This window comes from Rhinichthys klamathensis, unplaced genomic scaffold, assembly GCF_029890125.1.
Source record: "Rhinichthys klamathensis goyatoka isolate OS25496 unplaced genomic scaffold, OSU_Roscu_1.1 h1tg000154l_1, whole genome shotgun sequence".
Classification (NCBI taxonomy): domain Eukaryota; kingdom Metazoa; phylum Chordata; class Actinopteri; order Cypriniformes; family Leuciscidae; genus Rhinichthys; species Rhinichthys klamathensis.
This window is the reverse complement of record NW_026606689.1, coordinates 103,824-118,009: the sequence shown is the minus strand read 5'-3', so window position 1 is coordinate 118,009 and position 14,186 is coordinate 103,824. Positions and strand designations below refer to the sequence as shown.

General features: G+C 39.5%; 1 protein-coding gene across 1 annotated transcript in view; it reads left to right on the top strand.

Moving 5' to 3' along the window:
- Window positions 1-14,127, top strand: part of LOC130090924 (orofacial cleft 1 candidate gene 1 protein homolog) — a 38,822-nt gene extending 24,695 nt beyond the window's left edge. Inside the window, exons 4-10 of the mRNA XM_056258572.1 lie at window positions 2,473-2,577; window positions 3,287-3,376; window positions 7,087-7,265; window positions 10,602-10,688; window positions 11,417-11,478; window positions 12,226-12,352; window positions 14,071-14,127. Coding sequence (XP_056114547.1) covers window positions 2,473-2,577; window positions 3,287-3,376; window positions 7,087-7,265; window positions 10,602-10,688; window positions 11,417-11,478; window positions 12,226-12,352; window positions 14,071-14,127 — 707 coding nt within the window. The remainder of the gene's footprint in view (window positions 1-2,472; window positions 2,578-3,286; window positions 3,377-7,086; window positions 7,266-10,601; window positions 10,689-11,416; window positions 11,479-12,225; window positions 12,353-14,070) is intronic.
- Window positions 14,128-14,186: the final 59 nt, after the last annotated feature.

The window sequence follows — 14,186 nt, the reverse complement described above, 5'->3', positions numbered from 1 at the left end:
TTACGTGATTGGTTACAAGGTAGTTTGTGATGTCGGAAACAAGGAGAAAATACTCAGCAATGGTGTTGACTTATGAATTTGCACATGGTTTATCTTAAAGCACATTAAAAACACCACATAGCTCTAAATAAAACTGTGAGGACTTTGCCTCCTCATTTTGAAACAGCACTGCACACCACTGATGCTCAGTGGTTCATGTAGGTTGTACAAACCTGGTGGTTCAATCCACGGTCCCACCTGACCAAGTGTCGAGGTGTCCATGAGCAAGACACCTAACCCTAGCTGCTCCAGAGGAGCTGGATGGCGCCTTGCATGGCTGACACCGCCGTCGATGTATGAATGAGTGAGTGAATGGGTGAATGTGAGGGAAAATGTAAAGCGCTTTGGTGGCCATTGGGTCTGTGAAAGCGCTATATAAAATGCAGTCCATTTACCATTTTTAGTTTAGTTTATTTCTCATTTAACTAAATTTTATATTACTAATAACAGAGATTTAATACGTACAATGAAACCACAAAATAGGCAACGGAGCAAGTAAATAAACAAAAAACAGAAGAAGATAAAGTTGGAGTGGAGTTTAAATTTCAGACGGCTCCCGTCTTTGTGTGTGTTGTGAAAGCTCACAGAGCACTGGAATGAACATAGAGTGTTTTAGCTGGCAGGCATATTCCCGCATGTAAATAATTCAAATGATTATCAAATTCAAGCTGAGATCAAACCTTAGCTTTTGCCTATGCATAATTTCAAAAGTAAAACCGCTGTGTTCAATTCCTTTGATAAATACTACATCAATGTTCATTTCACACTGCAAAAGAAAAAAAAAGATAGAAAGGACAGATCATTTTGTCCTAAGAGAAGCTGTCTTTTGGCTGTTTTTGTAAATTCTGTCAGCATGTAGTTGAGAATGTATTTACTTACATATACGAAAATAGCCTGATTTCCCCACCCTAAATCTATAAGCAGGCTCCCTAACAAATCAGTGTTATTCTAGCAGCATCAAACTTCATTGCAGCTCTGCATTATTGATAGTGTGCATGAAGAACAGAGGAGAGTTTGATTAAAGATGAGAAACACTGGAAGATGGCCAGGCCATAGTTAAATCAAAGATATAATTCAAAGACATCATTTCAAAGACCGCCAACGTTATGCAAATATGAATGTTCAGCCCCTTCCAACAAAAACAGATATGGAAGCCAAACTGTGTTTACCGTGGAAAGTGCTTTACTTCAAGACTCAAGTCACTTTAATTTATTTGATGGTTGAATGTCAGTCAAATGGGGCGTTCACACTAACAACGTTTAAATCGCTTGAGGTCGATCTGTATCAGGCGGGGGATCATTGTGTGCCCTCCCATTGGTAGTTGCAGCCTCACATCGCTGCTCATTTGCATGAAGTCAACACAACTTTGTTGCATTGCCAAAAGTCGCTTTTGCTCATGACGCCAGAAACTGAGACAGTACGAGTAGGAGGATATACTTTTAGATAAATTGATGAGAGAAATTGCAACTCTCACTATGGCTGTAGAAGGAATAAAAAGTCCCAGTTTGGGGTTTAACGATCCAGTTGCCTTTTTGTTAGAAGGTAGTAGCAATGTTCATTGGCAGGATGAGACTGAGAAATATAGGTTTAGGATGATTTCCAAATTTATTTATTTTTACATTTTTTTCATTGTTTTAGAAGTCAAATTTATTACTGATTTTATTTCTAATTTGAAATACTTGACAGCTCTCATTGAAAAACATTTATTTCAGGTCGCTTTTTCGTTAGCCGCCATCAGTTCTGCTAATTTGTGGAATTCCTGAAATTCTAAGCATATCAGCTCTTTTATAGTTGAGGTTTGCTCGGAAGCATCTTTCACGGCTTTTCGAGCCATTTTCAATATGCCAAACCTGTGGTTGAGATATGTAGGTGTTGAGTAGTGAAGAGCAGAGAGCAGTAACTGTTTAACAGGTATACCCTCTAGCTGCTGGATTTCTATAAAACTCTGGTAAGACGCTTTGATGCCCAAAGGTCAGCCATTGCTAATAAGAAGTCAATGGGATACAGCGTTTGCTTTGTCGCCCCTTCTCTCGCTTTCTCTCCCTCTTTCTCTGACCGGTGACCCCGGAGCAGTGTTAGGGTATTGTCTTTGAAATTCAGGGCTCCTTTACTTATACACGTTTCTTATTAGTTCTTTTGAACACAGGTAACATATGGCAGGTTGTGTTTAAAAGATTGCCTGCTCTGACCTTTCCTAGCATGCTAATTAGGCCCCTGAGCAGCGTCGGGCCCTCTTGAGCGCAGATCAGGGAAACGTGACCGAGCGGGGCCTTATCAGGTAGCCTGTGCCAGCCGGCGAGAGCGGTGTGGACTTTCAAAATTAACATTTTCACATCATGTGCTTCTAATAATCACTAACTTCAACCAGCCCACCAACCATCAGCCCCCCTCACTTTCTCTTTTCTCTCTTTTGCCCGCCTGGACTTTCCACAGGAAATGAAGGTGCCCAAAATTACTTTGACCCCTCGTCGGCGGTGGAGGGTGACCCAAGGCGGTGCAGGATGACTGGGGTTGGAGGCAGAGATGAGCTGGAATTAAGTATGCCATTTTTTCTCGTAATAGGCCGTCTCAGTTCATTAAAGCGGGGTGAGCGAGATCACTCACAGCCTGTCAGAGTGTTGGGCGGGCCGGTCTATGTAAATACTTTTACCAATGGGCCACAAGATTGAGCAGTGCTGTGACTGTCATTGCCGAAGGTCACCTGTCATTGGTCAGTTCCATTTCCGATCCCCATGCTTTCCTTAACTTCCTTTAAATGAAGGGGGTTCCTTCCAATATCGCTATGTGCACCTCAGCGCGTCTATTAAAAGCGTGCTCTGGGGAGCAAAGTCATATGCATGTTATAATGAAACATGGCTATTAACAGAAAAGCCATTTTGACTATATCTGTTGGACATCACCATCCTGTAATATTACACAATCCTCACAAACCTACAAACCTTTGATAATGACACTCCAGAGGTGGGGACACCTTCAAATGATATTTTGCATAAATTTCATTGCTGTCAAACGACTTACATTGGACTTACTAGCATGTTATTATTAGCTCTGAGCTATAATCATTTAATGTAAATGAAGGTCAGGAATTAGTGTCAGTTGTTGGAAATTCCTGCCATATGTTCCTTTATGTTACATTTGGACTTTGCAATCCATGCGAAATCAGACAGTGAGAGGTGTTTGAGAGCACAGCAATAAAATGTACCATCCGTCAGCTGAAATATTATTCAAATTTGATTTTTCTTCCCAGAGTTCATGAATGAAGATGAGAGGAACCTTTATGAGAAACTTTCCGAAATGTTTCAGGAAGAAGACGCCTCCACTGTCATAGATTTACCAGGTAAAGATTTTTGGAATTTTTGGAAAGAAAAAACACAATGTCTTAAATATCTCAATTGTTTCTCCCAGCAATCAATGGGATCAAATAGAAACTTTGCTTACTCAGACCTTTCTCCTTTTTCTTGATATTTGTTCTTATCATTAAGAATGTTAGGAGACACCTCTGAAACAAAGTATATGCTTTAATGAAATATAAATCATATGAACTTTGAAAGAGCATCCACTGAGCAGTAGAATTTTCCACTGGGCTGAACTTATAACAATGCTCTGTTCTGTGGAGACATCATGTGAATGTTGTGGAAATAAATTACACCGGCCAGGTTTATAAAATATTGATTGTCTCCTATTTAACTTCATTATGAGATTCATGTGATTTTACATGTAGGATGTTGTTACCCAGCAGGATGCTTTTGTTGTATTTCCCCAAAAAAGCATTGAGCTCTCAGGTAGGCACTGAGCTCAACTTCCTGTGCGAGAGCCATTGTTGTGTGTGACTCCAGTGTTTGTCCCATTAGCAGAGGGTCGGATTAAGACTCTCTCCCAAGTAGAGTGTCGGGCTTATGCTGCTTTTGTCTTGGTGTAAAATGCTCTCAGTGGATCGGTTGAGGTACCGCACAGCAGTTGTAATTGGTTTGCCAGACCGTCATTGGGTTTAGGCCTCACGGTACACACGAATACGGTGTTAGCTGTCTAACACTCAACTGGATTGTTGTGGATTTAGCTGGAGTATATAGATTAGCCTCTTCACTTTTGTCTAAGAATGCTCATAAAATCCTTCAAAGAAACAGAAGGAAAGAGGATACAGGATTAACACACAAACAGTAGAAGGAGGAGGACGATCATGGGTAGCATCCATCCATGAGGCTTTAACACAGTCACAATAGACTTGAGACAATTGCCTGCAAGCCTTCTTCACCGACACCTCATGTAGTCCAAAGTCTGGTAATTCTCTAAATATCTCTCCACACTTCTAACATATAAAGGGGTTTGGAGCATCATTAGCAGAATGGGCACAGTCCAGTATGCATTGAGTAAAACTCTGAGGGAACCCATCATGGGCCCTATCATTCATCCGACGCAATTCAGCGCCAGGCGCGAAGCAAGTGTTTTTTGCTAGGTTCAGCCCGACGCAGTTGTCATTTTCACGTCCTGCGCCACGTTGATTAAATAGCAAATGCATTTGCACCCATTTGTGAGCCCATGGGCGTGCTGGTCTGAAAACGAGGTGTGTTCAGGGCAGGCACATTGTTGGCGCGTTGCTATTTTGAGGCAACTGAAATTGACAGAAATAGACAGTGAACATTCACATTGACCAACTGAAACCTGGTCTAAAGTCAATGGCGCAATATTTTTTTGTTATTTAAAGAGCGCGTTAGTAATGTGCGTCTATAGGCCACAACGCGTGTACTGTACACTTTGTCCTGTAGATGGTCTTCTCTCGCGCTTTAAAGCTCCAGTCCGTAACTTTTTTAAGTTAAAAATAATCCAAAATAATTATATTAAAAAAAACTTATTCTGCCAGTGGTCAAAACTATCTGCTTGCCATAGCTAGATTCAAAACGGTTAGCTTGTAATAATGATTTTAATTCCAGTGGTACTGGTGGGTTTCCGTGGGAAATTCGAGCATGTTTTTGCGTCATGACGTCACACCCGTACACATAAAGAAGGAGTTTCGGCTAGCCGGCTATACTGCGCGTGACGAGATGTTTAGATGTATAGGCTTTTCTCGCAGCACTTTACATAATTAAACTTATGGCATCCAGAAAGATCCAAACAACAATCATCAGTGTCAACTGGAGATTCAGCAGTTATAAAACCCAAAAGACTTCGTACTTCGGATTTAAGGTGGCTAGAGAAAGAGAAAGAAACCGTCTCATGGGAACACACGGATTTAAACATCGGCGGGGCTTTTGAAAAGTGCGTGAACTCCGTGTTTTGAAGGGGTTCAAAACGGAAGAAGAGACGGCTTTTTTCTGCTGAACAAGTAAGACATTTCAATAGTTCAATCGTGTAACAGTACGTTTTCTTAATTCACACAGTTATGGAGTTTCCTTTGTTGTGCCTTTCTCGTTTTGCTATTATGGAGAATATGAATTCTGAACTACGCAGGTAGCTGCTAACCATAACACACATTAAATTTAACATTAGTCACGCAATGCTGATGTTGTTAACATGAACAATTTGAGAACAAAGTAGGCTATAATTTGCACGGTTGCTGTAAATCGCGTTGATTAAATCTAACGAAGCTTATCATGTCGAATGCTTTTTCCCCCTTAGTTGGTCAAAACAAAAATGGATTTTACTTACTTGTTCAGAAGACATTTTCTTATGAAAATTCTTATGTTGGTCAAACTTTCAAAAAGTGAATCTGTGATTCTGTATGACAGTATCCACACAGCGCGGTGACTGACAGGAGCACTCGCCTCAAAGCACTGTGTTCATCCGTGCTGTTTCATGCCGATTTACAACCCACGTAAAGATAATAATTCCGCGAATCACTGCAGTTACAGATTTCGAACAGAGAGATGGCGACAAAGAGGAAAAGATACGGACTGCAGCTTTAACCTCGTGCATGAGCAGATCCGTTTCCCTATTTGCAAGCGGAAAAAACTGAACGCTAGAGAAGGGTTCAGTTTTTCCGCTTGGCAATTCCGCCATGTAAATAGCGAATATGCCATGGCGCGAGCGCAACTGGCTTTTAAAGGGAATGGGAGATGAGACTCTGATTGGTTTTTTGCACGTTATGCCCAAAACACACCCATTACTCTTTAAGAGAATGGAGACAACCCTTTTAGACCATGCGCCGGGTGCGCCAACCATTTTTCCTGTCGTTAAACTAGCAAAAGTAGATTCGGACACGCCCTAAGTGCACTTTCGCCGTACGCTTTAGACCATGCGCATAGATCGTTAAAATAGGGCCCCATGACTCAATGCGACCAACTTTTGAGGTTCTCTGTTCCAAAACCTTGATAGCCGCCTTGCTGTTTACTTCTGGATTTGGAACAGTCCAAATAGTATGTGTAAAAAAAGAAATAGAGCTCCTCCTTCAGAGAAGTTGATTTCATAAGAGTTGAATGTTAGCAAGTTGTAATAATATGCTAAGAGTAATAATATACAACAAACACAAATATTGGACTATATTGAAATCTATTTTTATTTGGACTGAATTTAACTATTTGTATCAATACTTTTTGGTATTGAATAAATTACATTTATAACCAGCATCTTGCTGCTTCTGCCATCTTGGATAAATGCTTTCACTGAGCCTGTCATAATGTATTATGAGATTGCCTTATGCATGAAGGATACATGCTGTGCTACCTTAGAATTGGGCCAAAAGAAGGTATCTATCTTTTTGAACATCCATCACATCAGCAGAGTGCCTGTGATTGCCTTAAAATGCTGTCTAGGTAGGCAGCAGCTCACTAGGTTTTTTAACAGAGCTAACATGTATCTTTACACGTGATCCAGGTGTTTCCCCATTTGTGTGTTGTGTAGCACTGTGAAGCTATTGCAATCACATTAGGGCTTCATTAGCACTACTCTGTTTGATTAACTCACTGGTTTAATTAAATCGTGCTTCTGTGTAATTTGGTTCAGATGAAGAATGTGTCTAAACCTCTGAGCGGGGCTTAACATCACTATCATTGACTCTTCAGACTTGTGTTTGATGTGTCTTCGCTGTATAACCATAGTCCATGTGTATGGTAGGTATGGTGGTGTCTGAGCGTGTTGAGGATGTTGAACCAGTGGCTGAGGATGGATTGAGGGATCGACGAAGGACTGAGCTGCTGGAGAGGAGAGTGGAGGTCATCCCTCAGTATGTGGAGCAGCTCAGAGAGCGTGTGCAGAAAGACATGATCCCAGTGGGCAAACCCGTGCTGGAACAGGTCAGTTATATATAAGCCCATAAGCCTCTGCTGGTCAGAATGATCTGTGCTCTGAAGTTGCTCATGTCACAGCCGGACTTATTACACCCAGTTTACAGTCTGTCTTCAAATCGCGAGAGATGACGCAACAAACTTTTTATTTTAATCAACAAAACTATCGGGGTTTGTTCAGACTATACTGTTCTTTCAGCACTCTCAGTTTTTATGCTTTTACTTGTCAAGTCAAGTCATCTTCATTTATATAGCGCTTTTAACAATGAATTGTTTCAAAGCAGCTTTACAGAGATAAACATATAATTTAAAGGGTTAGTTCGCCCATTTAAGACATGAAGTTGTATGCAATCCTTACCAGCACTACAGTGCACACACACTCCCGGTTATTTTCCGGGGCCACAAAACTGTGCGTTTTTACGTGAAAAAATGATTTGCGTTTCAAAGCTTGATTAATTTACCACACAAAAAACACGCCGGTCAAAATTCATGTACCTCAGTTTTAATCGGCACTATTTTCTATCCATTTCTATCAATCCGCGCTGCTGTCAACGTCAACAGTGCGCACGTTCCGATCAGCTGTTCCATAGTGTTTACACAAATGATTTACAACGACGTAAAAAGTATTAAATTAACAATGGTGCGAACTTGTAAATTCCCAGGCTGTGACCACAAGGATGTGCCGCGATCAAAGTTCAGATTCCATCGTATTCCTGTTTCGAATATAACTATGAGACAGCTTACCGAGCATAATCTCCATCTGCTGTTAGTCGATCTCACCAGCAGGGGGTGCAAGCGCGTGTTGTTGATTTGGCTGGTTGCTATCGGCTACTCTGCGGGAGCTAAAATATCCAGAATAAAGGATTTTCGTGTGTGTAGTGCTCACTTCAGCGAAGACGATTACATCCCCAACCAAGGAGGAAAAGGAAAATTAAAGAGTTTTGCTGTACCAGTACCACGGGTAAGCTCTATTTACTAACTTTATGATCCCATGTCTAAACTGTACGGTAAACAAGCTGATGTTTAGACTCCATTATAAAACACGTGAATATAAAATATATATATTCTAATATAAAAACAGTATATAGGGATATTGGTACAATTTGCTGAGAAAACTATTTGATTGAACACACACACAATTGAGGTTTTGTGTTGCAATCAATAACATTGTCGTTGTGCTAAAATTACTTTCATCATCTGATCCGTCTGACATTGTGCTAAAATTGGTTTCATCATCAGAAGTTTCGTAGTCAGACATGTTGTCAGCGAGTCGCGCTATCAACAGCTGATCGGAACGTGCGCACTGTTGACGTTGACAGCAGCGCGGATTGATAGAAATGGATAGAAAATAGTGCCGATTAAAACTGAGGTATGAATTTTGACCGGCGTGTTTTTTGTGTGGTAAATTAATCAAGCTTTGAAACGCAAATCATTTTTTCACGTAAAAACGCACAGTTTTGTGACCCCGGAAAATAACCGGGAGTACTTTATTGAAAAACTTCCAGCGGCCAGAACTCTGACCAGGGAGGTGACAACAGAGTGGGTCAGTGTGTATGCACTGTAGTGCTGGTAAGGATTGCATACAACTTCATGTCTTAAATGGGCGAACTAACCCTTTAAGGTAACAGATTGTTTTGGCGTTATAGCGGTTCTTGAATAATGTTACTTCCAGCTAAAGTTAACTTTGATTGATTCACCTCCGTCGAAATGATCAGACTTTAAACGCGAACCTGTGATTAACGCTGACGGCGTTCACATGCTCATTCAGAATTCTATAGTTATGTGCTTTTTAAAATATGTGCGCAGGTTTGTAATTCATACAACCCAGCCTAAACAAACTACTTTTCTTGCCTATAAATTTTTATACAGAATTTTGTTTTATTTTATCACTTCGGGGTACGCGAGCCGGAATTCACAGCGCTTTATCTGTAGAGTGGGAAAGGGATCCTCCATAGGGAGAGGATAGTGGATACTTCAGCACTGCATTGTCATCGGGTCCAGGCGAACTTGTGTTATTTTAGGCGTTTTTCTATTTTTTATTGACAAATGGGATTGAGACATGACACAATTTGGAATCAAACCAACCGCATGAGCAGCTCAACTTAAAATTTCATTAACGTGGTCTAACAGCTTAGACAACAGTTATATTCCAAAACTTCGCAAGCTGCTTTTTTTTGTACTGTCTAGGAAGTTACCTTGCAGCATCCTGACTAAAATGAGTGAATTGATTTGGATTTGTTTTCAATCAGTTTTACTGTATATTTATGTTGCTAAGCTGTATTTACAATCAATATTTCTCACTTCATCCACTATCTTTGTTGAATTTGTTTTTCACTGAGCTTGAATTGTCTTAAAGTACAACATAACCATACTGCCCATCTTTAGAAAGTGTTTTCATGCCTTAAAATGCTCACTAAGTAGACACAAAAGTCACACAATGTGACTTTTTACTTTTGTGTTATTTGATTTTGTATTCTATGTTATTATTTTGTATTACTAGGTTATACAGTTTATTTATTTTTTGTTATTGAATGACACTATATATCTTTTTTTTGTTTTGGTGTATATTTATTTGTAAATGTGGCCCAGATGTATTGTGTATGGTGAAAACCCTCTGTGAATGTACATTATAGGTAATATATTGTACAATAATTTCATGTTATTTATGTCTGCAGAGAAATTATTGTTTTGTTTTTCATTTGAAACCAAAGCTAAAAAATCTGGAGCTTGTCAGCTTATCTGAGATTTTGCAGGTCATATTCTAGACGCTTCAATCTTCCCTTCAACTGAATGTTATTCCATATGGAGGAATTGTCCAAAACACAAAATGCTAAATTACGTTGAACAAGATCAGAATTAGCCAACATATTCAAGCTGTAATCAGTCTTGGCAACATATGACTGAAATGCGAATGAAGAGATGCACATTAAATAGAGAATGTGAAGTTGAAGTGAGAAATGAATGCGTAAGGAGCGGATGGGATGTAATGGTTATGTTTGAGTCATGGCGTGTGTTGAATAATCACTCTTGGTTTATGTGCGACTGCAGATGAGAGCTTTATTCTGCTCTCCAACTGTTCGGAAAACACAACATTATCCCTACCACACTCCACAGCTATTTCACAATAATGTGTGTTTAAGCAGCACAGGATATACCACTGTCAGTCAGCTAGTAAATAAAGCCTTTTTAACGTTCTGACTGAATTCTGCGGTGTGTGTCTGTAGGGTTTGCCTGAAGATTGTATTAACACGTCTCTAATGTTCTGAATTCAACTTAGCCGCACATACAGTTGCAGAATGCAGTGTGTTGGTCCTAAACAAGAACATGGATTTTCCTTTTTGGCAGGAAGAGCGTTCAGAGCGAGGGAAGACAGAGGAAAAGGTGTGGGCGAGGAAGCAGAGAGTAATGTCGTTCTTAAGGGGAAATTCAAAGGTACTGATGTGTGTCCAGAAAAAGGAAAGATTACTGTAGGTATGTCAAATGAGATTTCCTGAGGTACAGGAGCTGCTGCTGAGACCTTCTGCTGTCTTTCCCCATCAATCACACTACTATCACTCAAACACACTGTCACAGGCTAACGTGGACAATGCTATACAATTATATACCATAGAACATAAATAGTATGCATTCTTAATAAAATACATGCACACATTTATGGGAATAGCATACTACCATAATAATCGTAATAATTCTGAAGTAAATAACATGTTTACTGTTAATAGTTTCGTTATGCACAGAATCACCATATGATCTTGTGATGATTATGATGATTGCTAATATATTTAGTGTAGATTTAATACTGTTCGCGTAATGCATACTATTTTGCATAAATTAAAAAAATATTATTTTGTAAGCTATAAAGTATATTCCGTTCCAATCATAACTATTGTGTTAATTTATTTGAGCAAGACACGTTGAGTGTCATAACAACAGCAAAATTTACTTTAAATCTTAACATTATTCTTATGCTGCATTGCAAGCACTGCTAGTAAATGAAACGTTTTGCTCTACATTATCATTTTTACTGTGACATAGTCTGGTTTATCGCTGTACTACGTCACATTTTAAAATTTGGTTTCTTCAAAATATTGAATACAATCTTTGATTTTTTGTTCAGAAAGTTTTTGTAATATTTAAATGTGTATTATTTGCTTCTGCAGATCAGGCACAGAGATGAAGAGGAAGCCGTTCTGCAGGACAGACTCTACTCTGTGTTCCAGCGGTGCGTGGATTTCTCTACATCCAATCTGATGTGAAATAATCATTAATCTGTGTTTCCATAGCCATTTACATTTTGCTGACATTTGTGAGGAGATGTAATATACTCCACATTGTATTGTCTCTACCAGTGCATTCTGGGTAAGTTGCCAAAGGCGAGGAAATCTGTCCGTGTCATTGGAAGCAAAGTAGCATCAATTTCATCCTGTTCACTTCAGTCTACAGCCCTCTCTCTCTCTCGCTCTCTCTCTGTTTCTGAGTGTCAGGCCTGCAGGCTCGGCTGTGTTTAAGTTTTTAATAATTGTGCAGCGCCACACAGACTGATCTAATGAAATCAGGGATGTTAGTTGGACACTGGTGCAGAGGTTTGTTAGATGACCCTCTCCATGTCCTCTCATATTAGCGCTGGGTGGCTGTTAGTCATATTAGACGTCTGTATCAGATCAAGGCCAGACCAACAATATTCAATGAATGTTGTGACACATCAATTTTTTTTACAGATTTCCAACACTTTCAGTCGCAGTATTGTAGAATCTGTCATCTAGTATCTGGATATCTGATATTACTTTATTTATTTATTTTTAAATGGTTTGGCTGATGTTGTACTAATTGCTTAACATTTGGGTTTATTTTTGTTGACATCCTCAATTGGAAGGATGATTTAAAGAAATGTATTTATTTATTTAAACATTTTATGGTATGTCCTCATGTAGATAGCAAAGTAAACATATGTCTGTATGTGTATTATCAGGGCGGAGAATCGCTTGCAGAATTCTTTGCGTCAACAGCAGGCTGAGATCATCGACCAATATGGTGAAATTATTGAAGAGAATGAAAACACAGAGCCACTAGGCATCAAATCTGACCTCCACTGGCAGGTACTCACTCACTCACTCACTCACTCACTCACTCACTCACTCACTCACTCACTCACTCACTCACTCACTCACTCACTCACTCACTCACTCACTCACTCACTCACTCACTCACTCACTCACTCACTCACTCACTCACTCACTCACTCACTCACTCACTCACTCACTCACACCATCTCTCTTGCAGTGGACATATCTCTGCCTTTATGAAAAGCTTGAAGTATCACTCAGTTTTAATGTGCATTATAATAAACAACACACTATAAAACAGGTTTGAAAATGCGAATTGTCTAATTGCCAACTAGCAAACCAACCAGAGTAGCAAATATTGCACCACAGCACATTATTTACAGACAGTATTCTTTCATTTGTTGCCAAGAACAATAATATTCCTTTAAGCTTTGTTATAGGAAAAAGTGATACATTTTAAAGATGCCAATCAATTATATACTGAGTAACTAACTGCCAGAGAACCTTGCCTCTGTTTGAACCAAGTGGTCGTAAAAGACTGATTTCATTCCCTTAAATCTGATGTCAGAAAGATCAAACCATTATTTAAAAGGCAGAAATGTCACAACATAAAAAGGTTGAACAGCATGTAAAAATTCAGCAATTTAGTGAAAGCACAAATTATATTTGAACCCATTTAAACGTAATGCTGATAAATGGGCACATGCAAATTGACTGAAATTATAAATAAAGAATACAAAGGTAGAAATAACGTGAATGTTTTAAATGTTCTTTTGACTTACACGCTAAATAGAGCTGAATCAAATAACGTGATTAAGTTCAGTATCCTGTTAATGATATCAGTCATGGGGACAGACATATTACACATTTCTTGAAAATATGCAAGGAATGAAAGCGTATGGGAACAGGTAGCTGCACCTAAGTCTTCTGACTTAACCAAATCTAAAGGAAGAGGACATCAGCCAAAGCAGATAGTTCAGTTGTTGCAGCGAGGTTTTGCGTTGTAATGACTCCTGTAAGAGGGCCTCAACAGTAACTGCAGCCTTGGTTTGCAGACAGAGAGTCAGCTTTGAGGGAGGCAGTAAACGCAGTGAGATTGTAGTATAATTCCTCAGCCTGGCATCCGTGCCCCCCAGTCACTGTTCCATTATCTCTCAAATTGCTGTGTTTCAGAGAGATAAAGATATTTTATGGCTTGCTGACTTGAAACAACCCGCACAGCCAGAAAAGCAATGGTCGACCTGCCACGCATAGTAATTTCATTGGTAAATGACAAAATCTTTGTTTATATGACATTTCCAAAATTACAGTGGCAGATGAATCTCAAATATAAAATGTCACATTTGGCATGCAAAACTATGAAAATATATTTCTGTACAAAATTCATGGAGGCATTTAATTTAGAACGTGTTTAATAACTAAGCCTGCCTGCATCGGTAATCCTGCCTTCAGGACTCAAAAAGATTGTCATATTTATTCACTAGATCCCCCCCAACCCCCCCCCACCCCCTCCCCCCCTCCGTCATTCTCACGCCAAAAATTTTAAGGGTAAATGTTCATTGTTAATTAAGATTTACTAATTAAAATGAAAATAATTAAGGAGAAAGCTTAATCTTGGAATATTAGGCTATACTTAGAAAGAAAATAAGTTTTTGTGTGTGTATGCATGAGTGTGTGTGTTTTTTTGGGGGGGAGGAGGAGGGAAGGGGGGTTGTTTCCTGTTTGGAGTGCGTGTTTTGTCGATCTGTCAGCAAGGTTTCAGCAAAAGCCGGCCTGCGTGCCAGAAAGTGAGGGATGAGAAGTGTTAAGGATCCAGCGTGCTGCTATAATGTCATCTAGGCGAGTGTTATGGCGTTACGCCCCTTAC